Source organism: Stegostoma tigrinum, chromosome 22 (assembly GCF_030684315.1).
Source record: "Stegostoma tigrinum isolate sSteTig4 chromosome 22, sSteTig4.hap1, whole genome shotgun sequence".
Classification (NCBI taxonomy): Eukaryota; Metazoa; Chordata; class Chondrichthyes; order Orectolobiformes; family Stegostomatidae; genus Stegostoma; species Stegostoma tigrinum.
In genome coordinates this window covers 3,410,849-3,424,416 of record NC_081375.1, presented here as the reverse complement: position 1 = coordinate 3,424,416, position 13,568 = coordinate 3,410,849, and the positions used below count along the sequence as shown (strand labels likewise).

The 13,568-nt window shown below is 49.1% G+C and overlaps 1 protein-coding gene across 5 annotated transcripts in view; it reads right to left on the bottom strand.

Annotated features, from left to right (window-relative positions):
• LOC125463596 (mitochondrial Rho GTPase 1) overlaps positions 1-7,537 on the bottom strand; it is an 88,079-nt gene extending 80,542 nt beyond the window's left edge. For 2 of the 5 annotated variants that reach the window (XM_048555048.2, XM_048555050.2), the window contains exon 1: positions 7,182-7,536. In XM_048555048.2, coding sequence (XP_048411005.1) covers positions 7,182-7,218 — 37 coding nt within the window. In that variant the 5' untranslated portion in view covers positions 7,219-7,536. Of the gene's footprint in view, positions 1-7,072; positions 7,092-7,181 lie in introns of those variants that run through there. The other 3 variants (XM_048555049.2, XM_048555051.2, XM_059653575.1) reach the window with 3 other exon arrangements.
• Between the last annotated feature and the right edge of the window lie 6,031 nt (positions 7,538-13,568).

The following is a 13,568-nucleotide window of genomic DNA, read 5'->3' as shown; positions in this document are numbered from 1 at the left end:
TCTAACCAACTGTTGTTATTGACATGAACAAAAATCCCTACCCGAAACTCGATTTTCGACATGGTTTTGTATTTAGAAATTTATATGGGCGTTGATATTAGTCTATTGTCCATGCATATTTGTACCTCTGGGAAACATATCTTCTCACATCTCATATTAGATTCTACTAGAATTCGAACAGCCCAGTTCCATTGCTGGGCACAGCAAATTTATGAGTTAGCAAATGATATGCAATTTTAATTTGAAACCTGCTTCATACTTCATTCTTCTTCACGAGGGCCCATTTCTATTCATTGACAGTCACTCATGATCTGCTGTGTACGTGCATCTTAAATTCCCAAGCAACTACTTGTTAGCAAAGCTTGTACCATCTGTTTGATTCCATGCACTGACTTTCAAGGTGAATGCAACCCTAAACAATGTATTTCTCAGCTTAAAAATTGAAGCTAGCTCAGTACGTGAATATATTATCACATAAATATGAGTGGGCAAATTAACTTGTACATCAAGCAGAGGTCTAAATATGCATTTTGATACCAGAAGTAGGATTGTCTTACACGGTTACCTAGTCCTTAAGCGGCTATATTTATTTGGAATGCAGATGCACAGATTTATTTTGCTTGTAAAGAAAAATCTTCTACATTGTTGACATTCTTTAAATTTTTGGCATGTCGTAGAAAAAAAACAGTTGTATTGCAATCTTTTAAATACCACCTTCTGGTTAGATGATTTAACATAGCTATTCGATTGGACAAATTACAGAGCTTCAAAATGAATTGAATTATTAATAATCACATTGCCCACTTCACTGTGACTGCCAAAACTCTTATCCATTTTCAAGCCCCAATCCAAGACCTGAGATTCTCATCTACAGTAACATTTTGATGTAGCACTCAGAGTGTTGACGATCTATTCAAGTTACTACAGAAGATCCCACAGTACTGCGCAAAAACAAAACAGTCCATTCAGAATCTCAGATAAGAGATAATGGAAGCACATGCTGGAGAATCCAAGATAACAAAGTGTGAAGCTGGATGAACACAGCAGGCCGAGCAGCATCTCAGGAGCACAAAAGCTGACGGTTCGGGCCTAGACCCTTCATCAGAGGGGGTCTTGGCCTGAAACGTCAATTTTTTGTGCTCCTGAGATACTGCTGGGCCTGCTGTGTTTATTCAGAATCTTAGGATAGCATAACAAAAACAGGTGTGTTGTGGGGCCTTGTTGCAGAGATTGACTGTCATACATACCTATACTATAAAGCCTACACTTCAAACTTACAAATTGTTGCAAGAAGCTTTAGGGTGGCCTGGAAGCATGAAAAACCTAAATTAATAGAATTACCTTTATTTAAATAATTACATAAAAAGTAACTCGAAATATTTCTGAGAGTCAAAACAAGGTAAAACTGTATAAATTGTTCCAAAGAAGAGTACTGGAACCAACATCCCTTTTTTACCCCTCTCTCTCCATAATTGCTGTCAGACATGCTGAGTTTCTCAGCACATTGTTTTTTTGACAGTATCATTACAAATTATTTGCCCCTTTCAAACTTGAAATTTCCAAGTTCCCATACCCAAATCTCAACTAATCCAGAAAGCATTTTATCCTATATTATGTACCATTCATCCATTGCCTCATTCCTCACCAAATTCATTTTCTTCCCATCCCATATCACATCTAGTTCAAAACTCTTGTTCCAATTACAGATCTTTCCTTGGCTTTCCACATTCCACTGTTGAATCGTCATCTAACAAGCTCATAGCTCAGCTCACATACTTCACTCTTGAATTCTGAAGAAGGATCACTGGACTGGTCTGCTTTGTCTCCACAGATGCTGCCAGACCTGCTGAGAGTTTTTGCAGCAATTTGGTTTTGTTCCTAACTCCCAGCATCGACAGTTCTTTGTCTTTTTTTTAATATTGACCTTACTGTATCTGGACCACTGTATATTCCCTCTAAGAAATCATTGGTGGTGAAGCTCTCACGTCTGTCGTCTGCAAGGTGTTATAAAGGATTCTGAGGGATAGGAATTATGACCATCTGGAAGAGCATGGCTTGATTAAATGCAGTCAACACGGCTTTGAGGGGGGCAGGTCATGCCTCACAAACCTTATTGAGTTCTTTGAGGATGTGACTAGAAAAGTTGATGAGGGTCGAGCTGTGGATGTGGTGTATATGGACTTCAGCAAGGCATTTGATAAGGTTCCCCATGTTAGGCTCATTCAGAAGGTCAGGAGGAATGGGATACAGGGGAACTTAGCTGTCTGGATACAGAATTGGCTGGCCAACAGAAGACAGCGAGTGGTAGTAGGAGGGAAATATTCTGCCTGGAAGTCAGTGGTGAGTGGTGTTCCACAGGGCTCTGTCCTTGCGCCTCTACTGTTTGTAATTTTTATTAATGACTTGGATGAGGGGATTGAAGGATGGGTCAGCAAGTTTGCAGACGACACGAAGATTGGGGGTGTCATTGACAGTATAGAGGGCTGTTGTAGGCTGCAGCGGGACATTGACAGGATGCAGAGATGGGCTAAGAGGTGGCAGATGGAGTTCAACCTGGATAAATGCGAGGTGATGCATTTTGGAAGGTCGAATTTGAAAGCTGAGTACAGGATTAAGGATAGGATTCTTGGTAGTGTTGAGGAACAGAGGGATCTTGGTGTGCAGATACATAGATCCCTTAAAATGGCCACCCAAGTGGACAGGGTTGTTAAGAAAGCATATGGTGTTTTGGCTTTCATTAACAGGGGGATTGAGTTTAAGAGTTGTGAGATCTTGTTGCAGCTCTATAAAACTTTGGTTAGACCGCACTTGGAATACTGCGTCCAGTTCTGGTCGCCCTATTATAGGAAAGATGTGGATGCTTCGGAGAGGGTTCAGAGGAGGTTTACCAGGATGCTGCCTGGACTGGAGGGCTTATCTTATGAAGAGAGGTTGACTGAGCTCGGACTTTTTTCATTGGAGAAAAGGAGGAGGAGAGGGGACCTAATTGAGGTATACAAGATAATGAGAGGCATAGATAGAGTTGATAGCCAGAGACTATTTCCCAGGGCAGAAATGGCTAACACGAGGGGTCATAGATTTAAGCTGGTTGGAGGAAAGTATAGAGGGGATGTCAGAGGCGGGCTCTTTACATAGAGAGTTGTGAGAGCATGGAATGCGTTGCCAGCAGCAGTTGTGGAAGGAAGGTCATTGGGGACATTTAAGAGACCGCTGGACATGCATATGGTCACAGAAATTTGAGGGTGCATACATGAGGATCAATGGTCGGCACAACATCGTGGGCTGAAGGGCCTGTTCTGTGCTGGACTGTTCTATGTTCTCAGTAGGTACAACTGTGTCCCAGAAAAATTTCTTAAACCTCTCCTTTTTGCTCATCTCATCCTAGTTTTTCAAAAAGCCTCAAAACCTGCTTCTGACCACACTTTTAGTCATCTTCCCTCTTTATCAGTTTCTGCTCAGTGTTCAGTGCGTCTTATTGTGAAAGACAAGGCACTCTGCTGGCACTCTCCAATTAATGCTGATCTTGTGAATGTTGATCTTGCCTTGCATACGTCCTGTGTGTTGTAACCTGCATGCCTTACTCTGTCCAAGTTTTTTCACTTAGGATCTGAGTGTCCTAGCTTACTATGATCTGTACAACTCACAAACAAAGCTTTTCACTACTTAGGAACACGTGATAATAAATCAATTCAAATAAATTAAAGCAAAAACATTTGATTTAATGATAAATACACTGCAACAACTCACTGAGGTTACTTTGAGAATCCTCTTCTAGATATTTAACCCTCATAACTAAGAGCTCCAACTAACATAACCCAAATCTAGTTTCACATTTTTCTTTCATTGTTGTTAGGTAAAATCCTGTATTTTCTAACTTCATTGCAGAACAGCACAAGCACAAAGACTGCAATGACATGAAATGATACTCCAGCACCACATACTTAGAATCAGTACTAGTTCATCCACGCTCTAGGAATAAATGAAAAATTCCATGAACTTAACATACCAGTCCTCAAAAGTATGATTAACAGGAAACAGCAGGCAAAAGGGGGTCATTTTCAGGTTAACAAGATGTGAAAAGTGGTGTGCCAAAGGGATCAGTGCTGGGAAATCAATGTAAATGTAAATAATGTAAATAAGTATCTTGGAATGAAAGAACCAAATTCACAGCAGCTAAATTTGCTGATGACACAGAGGTAAGGAGGAAACAAAGTTGTTAAGGTGGCTTAAGGGGAGTCTGCAAAGGGATAGATAGGTTAAGCGAGTGGGCAGAAGAATTTCGCAAATTGAGTATAATGTGGGAAAACACAAATGTACCCAGTTGACAGGAAGAATGTAAAAGCAGCATATCATTTAAATGGTGAGAAACTACAGAACTCGGAGGAAGAGGTGGGTTTGGATGCCTTGACATATGAATCACAAAGCTAGTATGCATATATAGCAAATGATTAGGAAGGTAAGTGCTATGCTGTTGTTTATTACAAGAGGAATGAACTTTAAAAGTGGGCAAGTTTTGCTATAGTAGTACAAGGTGTTGGTGAGACTGCATATGAAATATTGTGCACAATTTTAGACTCATCGTTTAATGAACGGCATAAAGTATTACACAAAGCCTGGAACTGGATGGATACCCTGGATGACAGAGGTGCGGGATGGGTTATAACATTATGAAACAAGGTTGGAGAGCCTGGATCCGTATTCTTTGATGTTCGGTGGAATTAGAGAGAATCTTACTGATATGTAAGGGGACTTGACAGATGTATACTGAAAGGATGTTTCCCCTTGTGAGTGTGTTGGGAACTAACCAAGAGAATTTACAAAACAAGCGGGTCACCTGTTAGGATGCAGATGAACCTTCTTTCAGAGTGTTGAGCATCTTTGGATATTTTCAACAGTATGATGCGTTAAATGTTTTATCCATGTTTTTGTACCATGTTAGTTATCAAGAGGCTGTTGACATAGAATTGGCTAAATAAATGGAAGTGGATGTCATGGGACTTATATAAAAGGTTCAGTTTGAAGTACAAATCTTCCACAGCCCCAGAAGTGCACAAGAAGAAGTAGCTAACTCTATAACAAGCAATGCTTCCTGTTCAAACATCAAATTAGGTCTGCCTTACTCTAAAATGCTGTGTGGGTATTTCCTCAAAACATCAGCATAAATCTTATAGATTCCTCCACTGCCTCACAATCAACACCTCTCCCATAATTAATTACATTAATCATGGCTTACATTCACCACTCTTGATCTGAGTCTGAAGGCTGGAAATTTACATTCAAGAGATTTCAGGGCATAATATGAAGATGTTAGTTCAATGAAGCAAGAGGTGTCATCTTGACCAATAGATGTTTTAACAAGTATTTCTCTGAATGGCAAAACAATTCTCAAAGAAAACCAGGAAAATTCTCCCCATGTCCTGGTCAATATTTTTCTTGGTTTTAGAGCAGAGGGAGAATGTGACAGTTCTGTACATTCCTTCTCTTTGTGCCATTGGCTAAGATGTCATTTTCCCTGGTCTCTAATTTTCTAAAATGAATAGTGACCACTATTTCTGAGAATTTACAAAAGGAGACATTGGACTGCTAGTAAGATTGGTGGGCTCAGAGCAGATGGCAAGTGTCTTTTCCTTAGGATGGAGGGTTTCAAGATTAGGGGTCATATTTTTAAAGTGGGAGGAGGAAGAGTTAAAAAAGACATGAGGGACAACCTTTTTACACAGAGAGTGGGTCATGTGTAGAATGAACCTCCAGAGAAGTGGCGGATGTGGGTACAGTTACAACATTTTAAAAGACATTTGGATAAGCACATCGCTAAGAACTGTTGGGAGGGATATGGGCCTAGTTTAGTTTGGGATTATGGTCAGCATGCACTAGTTGGACCAAAGGGTCTGTTTCTGTGCAGTATGACTATGACTGCAGCTAGTAAGGATGGTATGGGATTCAAGAATCAGATGGCTAATTTATTCCCAAATATTAAAAGTAAATGTTTTAGTATGTGATCAGTTGAGTTGGAATAACATTAGAATGGCAACAGGAAAGGATGAGACATTTGGTGGAAGTTATTGACAGCAGAGGTCATACCCAAAAAGGTAAATGAATTTTGGAAAGAGAAACAATCACAGAACCTGACCCTATTCATATGTACATCCAGATGCCTTTTAAATGTTGTAACTGTACCAGCTTCCACCACCTCCCCTGGCAACTCATTTCTTACATACAGCATGTTCTGTGTGAAAAATTTGCCCTTAGGTCCCCTTTAATCTCTCCCCTCTCCTCTTAAACCTATGCTTCTAGTTTTGGAATCCCTTACCCTAAGGAAAAGGCCTTGACTATACACCCTATCCATGATGCTCATGATTTGATAAACCTCTCTAATGTTACCCCTCTGCCTCGGATGCTCCAGGGATAATAGCCCCAGCCTATTCAGCAACTCTCTTTAGCTCAAACCCTCCAACCCTGGCAATATCCTTTTAAAACTTTTCTTAATCTTTTCAAGTTTCACACCATCTTTACATGAAGAACTAAAACATGCTCATCCCGTAACCCTTCTCTTTTCAGATGCTAGCTGATCTTTTCATTTGCCCATGGGATGTGGGCACCTGTCTAGGACAGCATTTATTGCCTCTCTCTCATTGCCTGAAGCACATTTAAGAGTCAACCACATTACTGTGGGTCTGTTGACATTTGTCGACAAGGTAAACAGACTTGATTGGCAAGAGGAGAGCATGGGTTTCCTTATGACGATTAGGTCGTTGACATGAGAATCGTTTCCCAGGTTTTACCGAACTCAAATTCCATCATCTGTCACGGCGAGATTTCCCAGAACGTCAGCCTGGAGATCGAGATTATTAGTCTACATTCCGCTCCCAGCACCGCCTGCCCACTTTTAACGCTTTAGATTCTCACTTCTCAATAATATGGTAGCAAGGGGAAGGTCACGGCCGCGGGTACATGTCAACGTAAATGCTACCGCCTCAGTGAATTTCTCACAGGCATCTATCCGCTTAAATATCAACTCCTTCCACAGTCAAGTGGGAGAAGGTCACTGAATGCGTGCAGTGTGTCTGTTTACCTCTCCACCACGGCCTCCCACTCAACTCCTCTCCCCGCCTGTTGCCAGGCCTCAGGCGGGTAACCCTTGCTGGTGCAGCCGCCTGCGACTGGGGCCAATTCAAACTTACGTTCTCCGACGAGCAGAATCCTCACGTCTTTCTTCATTTTTGACCCCTGATGTGGATCTACTTCAGCCCGAATGATAGACGAGCTGTGCACGGTCTCTCAGGAGGGGCCTCTGGCCGATGGAACTTAGGCCCAAGGAACGGGAACAGGCCCGGCAGGCCACAGCACCCGCGTTAATTATTTTCTCCAGAGAGAGGGAAGAGGCGGGATCACCTGGGAATAGATGTTTAAGAAGTGACTCCAGATTCCTGACGAATAAAACTCCCCGATTATGCCCGCACCGGGCACCACTTCATGGCATCCCTCAGCCGGCGCGCGGCTCTCGCCTCTCCGCGCGTACGCATGCGCCGCCGCCAAGCCCTGCGTGCGCGTCCCCGCGCCCTCTACCGCACGGGACCTCATGCCCCCGTGCGCGCGTTTCACTAGGGCTGGCAACAGATGGGAACCAGAGATAATGGGAACTGCAGATGCTGGACAATCCAAGATAACAAAGAGATGATGAAGGGTCTGGGTCCGAAACGTCAGCTTTTGTGCTCCTGAGATGCTGCTTGGCCTGCTGTGTTCATCCAGCTTCACACTTTGATAGGAACCAGTGAAGGCAATTCAGCCTTCGCTGTTAGGAGCTGATTTTGTGGCCTGCCTCCATATATCCACCTTTGACTCATATTATTTAGTACTTGTCCTTAATATGTACAATTTCTATTCTCAGATTTGGAGCAACTGACTATCAACTGCCGTTTGTGGAAGAGAGTTCCAAACCTCCACCACCCTTTGTGTGTAGGAGTGCCTCCGAATATCTCTGCTCAAAGCTGTGGTCGTAATTTTTGGACTAGTTCGCCTAGTTCGGGAATCACGACCTTTGGAAATAGCACCTTTATCGGTCCTGTATTAGACCTCTCATGGTATTTGCAAATCTCTAGATCTCAAGCTCATTGGACTTCAAAAAGCAAGACCACAAGTTTTGAAGCATCTAGATCAATCATATAGTCAAGAATGGTGGCTATGTGAAACCATCTCATTTTTTCCAGATAGCCTCATAATCTCATTTTGTGATTAGTAGAACAAGCTGAAGAGATATGAATAAAAACTTTTTTTCACACAAGCAGGGGTTAGAGTCAAAATTAGGTCACTAATGTAGGTGAAGGAAAAATCAATCATAGAAATGTAGAAGATAGGAGCAGTCAGAGGCCATTCAGCCCTTCAAGACTGCTCTGCCATTCTTCATGATCATGGCCGATCAACCAACTCAATAGCCTAATCCTACTTTCTTCCCATAACCTTTGAACCCATTCACCCCAAGTGCTATATCTAGTCTCCTCTTGAATACATTCAATGTTCTGGCATCAACTACTACTTGTGGCAAACAATTAAGATAGTTATTTGGAAAGGAAGAATATATAGAGTTACAAGAAGGATGCAGAGGAAAGGCACAAAATGAACTTCTGCAGAGCTGGAGCACATACGAAGGGCCAAATGGCTTCCTTCTGTGCCCTAACAATCCTGTGATCAAAGTCAACCTCTTACTTTTGTGTTTGTTTAGAATAGCTGAAAATTAAAGAGTAGGTGTAGTGATTGGGATGAGGTTGGCCAGTTGGATCTCGTTGAGTATGAGTTTCCTGCTTGGGGTTGTTAACATGGGTCATTCAGGGAAGTCCTGGCTGGCAGATATAAACAGGCCTCGCAGAGATTCTTTTGACTCTCAGGAGTATCTCTGTGCTAGTTGGTCAGAGTTCATGTATTGTGCATATATAAATAAAGGGTGATATGGTAATGGGATATTGGCTTCTGTGGAGTTATTTCAGTGGTGATGAGAGAAAACAGGATTGTCCTGAAGAAAATTCACTTGCAACAGTCATCCTTGAGTTGGGGTAAGCATTTCTGGCATCGTGACCTTGATATTGAATCCAGGGGGGCTGCAGGGACCCCAAGGAGGAAATTAGGTGCTGTTCTTCCAGTTTGGGTTTTCTACTTGGGGACCCTGCAGCCCTCTGGACTCAATATTGAGTCTGATCATTTTAGGACTTAAATTCTCCCAAGTGCTCGCCCTCCAACCCCACACACACAGCCTTGATGATGATGATGTTGTTGTTATATTTATTATAACTATCATTACACTTGCTGTTGAAAAGGGTCAGCCTTGGCAACACAGACATAGCCAAGAAGTAACCTTTACAAAAGTGAAAAAGTAGCTATTATCAAAGGTGTTGGCCGCAGTGATGATGACATGTGATGCCCCAATAAGGTAATGGTCTAGTGTTGGCTCACTGGTGACCCAATGGAGAGTAATGCCTAGTAGCATATGCTTCCAGGGTTTTGGTTGATGCCGAATGCAAATAAGCACAGATGGAGAAGGATGGTTATCTTTACAGTGAAAATGTTTTTCCAATAAATTTATGGATGCTAATCTGCAATCCTAACAGACTACAAACCCCTGCCAGGGCTACTTAAAGAAGACAAGGTTATGCTGCCATAGTTTCTGGTCTAATTCAGCTGTGGGCACTTATTCTCAGTGTGTACAATTATAAAGTGGAACACTGTCTGAGGCTCACTGGCAAATTCGGATGCCTTGAACCACCTCTGATTAGCATATACACCACCAGTGGTATGTTCCCTGGAAGAGGGAAGAGTGGGCACCGTCGGAGGGTCAGTACTGAGGGAGCGCCGCACTGTTGGCGGGTCAGTGCTGAGGGAGTGGGTACTGTCGGAGGGTCAGCGCTGAGGGAGTGGGCACTGTCGGAGGGTCAGCGCTGAGGGAGCGCCGCACTGTCGGAGGGTCAGCGCTGAGGGAGCGCCGCACTGTCGGAGGGTCAGCGCTGAGGGAGCGCCGCACTGTCGGAGGGTCAGTGCTGAGGGAGTGGGCACCGGAGGGTCAGTGCTGAGGGAGCGCCGCACTGTCGGAGGGTCAGTGCTGAGGGAGCGGGCACTGTCGGAGGGTCAGTGCTGAGGGAGTGGGCACTGTCGGAGGGTCAGTGCTGAGGGAGCGCCGCATTGTCGGAGGGTCAGCGCTGAGGATGTGGGCACTGTCGGAGGGTCAGCGCTGAGGATGTGGGCACTGTCGGAGGGTCAGTGTTGAGGGAGCGGGCACTGTCGGAGAGTCAGTGCTGAGGGAGCGGGCACTGTCGGAGGGTCAGCGCTGAGGATGTGGGCACTGTCGGAGGGTCAGTGCTGAGGGAGCGGGCACTGTCGGAGGGTCAGTGCTGAGGGAGTGGGCACTGTCGGAGGGTCAGTGCTGAGGGAGTGGGCACTGTCGGAGGGTCAGTGCTGAGGGAGCGCCGCATTGTCGGAGGGTCAGCGCTGAGGATGTGGGCACTGTCGGAGGGTCAGCGCTGAGGATGTGGGCACTGTCGGAGGGTCAGTGTTGAGGGAGCGGGCACTGTCAGAGGGTCAGCGCTGAGGATGTGGGCACTGTCGGAGGGTCAGTGCTGAGGGAGTGGGCACTGTCGGAGGGTCAGCGCTGAGGATGTGGGCACTGTCGGAGGGTCAGTGCTGAGGGAGTGGGCACTGTCGGAGGGTCAGTGCTGAGGGAGTGCCGCACTGTCGGAGGGTCAGTGCTGAGGGAGTGGGCACTGTCGGAGGGTCAGTGCAGAGGGAGTGGGCACTGTCGGAGGGTCAGCGCTGAGGGAGCGGACACTGTCGGAGGGTCAGTGCTGAGGGAGCGGGCACCGTCGGAGGGTCAGTGCTGAGGGAGCGGGCACTGTCAGAGGGTCAGTGCTGAGGGAGTGCCGCACTGTCGCAGGGTCAGTGCTGAGGGAGCGGGCACTGTCGGAGGGTCAGTGCTGAGGGAGTGGGCACTGTCGGAGGGTCAGTGCTGAGGGAGTGCCGCACTGTCGGAGGGTCAGTGCTGAGGATGTGGGCACTGTCGGAAGGTCAGTGCTGAGGGAGTGGGCACTGTCGGAGGGTCAGTGCTGAGGGAGTGGGCACTGTCGGAGGGTCAGTGCTGAGGGAGTGCCGCACTGTCGGAGGGTCAGTGCTGAGGGAGCGGGCGCTGTCGGAGGGTCAGTGCTGAGGGAGTGCCGCACTGTCGGAGGGTCAGTGCTGAGGATGTGGGCACTGTCGGAGGGTCAGTGCTGAGGGAGTGGGCACTGTCGGAGGGTCAGTGCTGAGGGAGTGGGCACTGTCGGAGGGTCAGTGCTGAGGGAGTGCCGCACTGTCGGAGGGTCAGTGCTGAGGGAGCGGGCGCTGTCGGAGGGTCAGTGCTGAGGGAGCGGGCGCTGTCGGAGGGTCAGTGCTGAGGGAGCGGGCGCTGTCGGAGGGTCAGTGCTGAGGGAGCGGGCGCTGTCGGAGGGTCAGTGCTGAGGGAGTGCCGCACTGTCGGAGGGTCAGTGCTGAGGATGTGGGCACTGTCGGAGGGTCTGTGCTGAGGGAGTGGGCACTGTCGGAGGGTCAGTGCTGAGGGAGTGGGCACTGTCGGAGGGTCAGTGCTGAGGGAGTGCCGCACTGTCGGAGGGTCAGTGCTGAGGGAGCGGGCACTGTCGGAGGGTCAGTGCTGAGGGAGCGGGCGCTGTCGGAGGGTCAGTGCTGAGGGAGCGGGCGCTGTCGGAGGGTCAGTGCTGAGGGAGCGGGCGCTGTCGGAGGGTCAGTGCTGAGGGAGTGCCGCACTGTCGGAGGGTCAGTGCTGAGGGAGTGGGCGCTGTCGGAGGGTCAGTGCTGAGGGAGCGGGCGCTGTCGGAGGGTCAGTGCTGAGGGAGTGGGCACTGTCGGAGGGTCAGCGCTGAGGATGTGGGCACTGTCGGAGGGTCAGCGCTGAGGATGTGGGCACTGTCGGAGGGTCAGTGTTGAGGGAGCGGGCACTGTCAGAGGGTCAGCGCTGAGGATGTGGGCACTGTCGGAGGGTCAGTGCTGAGGGAGTGGGCACTGTCGGAGGGTCAGTGCTGAGGATGTGGGCACTGTCGGACGGTCAGTGCTGAGGGAGTGGGCGCTGTCGGAGGGTCAATGCTGAGGGAGTGGGCGCTGTCGGAGGGTCAGCGCTGAGGGAGCGGACACTGTCGGAGGGTCAGTGCTGAGGGAGTGGGCACTGTCGGAGGGTCAGTGCTGAGGGAGTGGGCGCTGTCGGAGGGTCAGTGCTGAGGGAGTGGGCGCTGTCGGAGGGTCAGTGCTGAGGATGTGGGCACTGTCGGAGGGTCAGTGCTGAGGGAGCGCCGCATTGTCGGAGGGTCAGCGCTGAGGATGTGGGCACTGTCGGAGGGTCAGCGCTGAGGATGTGGGCACTGTCGGAGGGTCAGTGTTGAGGGAGCGGGCACTGTCGGAGGGTCAGCGCTGAGGGAGCGGGCGCTGTCGGAGGGTCAGCGCTGAGGGAGCGGGCGCTGTCGGAGGGTCAGCGCTGAGGGAGCGGGCGCTGTCGGAGGGTCAGTGCTGAGGGAGCGGGCGCTGTCGGAGGGTCAGTGCTGAGGGAGCGGGCGCTGTCGGAGGGTCAGTGCTGAGGGAGTGCCGCACTGTCGGAGGGTCAGTGCTGAGGGAGTGGGCGCTGTCGGAGGGTCAGTGCTGAGGGAGCGGGCGCTGTCGGAGGGTCAATGCTGAGGGAGCGGGCGCTGTCGGAGGGTCAGTGCTGAGGGAGTGGGCGCTGTCGAAGGGTCAGTGCTGAGGGAGCGGGCGCTGTCGGAGGGTCAGTGCTGAGGGAGCGGGCGCTGTCGGAGGGTCAGTGCTGAGGGAGCGCCGCATTGTTGGAGGGTCAGCGCTGAGGATGTGGGCACTGTCGGAGGGTCAGCGCTGAGGATGTGGGCACTGTCGGAGGGTCAGTGTTGAGGGAGCGGGCACTGTCAGAGGGTCAGCGCTGAGGATGTGGGCACTGTCGGAGGGTCAGTGCTGAGGGAGTGGGCACTGTCGGAGGGTCAGTGCTGAGGATGTGGGCACTGTCGGACGGTCAGTGCTGAGGGAGTGGGCGCTGTCGGAGGGTCAATGCTGAGGGAGTGGGCGCTGTCGGAGGGTCAGCGCTGAGGGAGCAGACACTGTCGGAGGGTCAGTGCTGAGGGAGTGGGCACTGTCGGAGGGTCAGTGCTGAGGGAGCGGGCGCTGTCGGAGGGTCAGTGCTGAGGGAGTGGGCGCTGTCGGAGGGTCAGTGCTGAGGATGTGCGCACTGTCGGAGGGTCAGTGCTGAGGGAGTGGGCACTGTCGGAGGGTCAGTGCTGAGGGAGTGGGCGCTGTCGGAGGGTCAGCGCTGAGGATGTGGGCACTGTCGGAGGGTCAGTGCTGAGGGAGTGCCGCATTGTCGGAGGGTCAGCGCTGAGGATGTGGGCACTGTCGGAGGGTCAGTGCTGAGGGAGTGCCGCATTGTCGGAGGGTCAGCGCTGAGGATGTGGGCACTGTCGGAGGGTCAGCGCTGAGGATGTGGGCACTGTCGGAGGGTCAGTGCTGAGGGAGTGCCGCATTGTCGGAGGGTCAGCGCTGAGGAT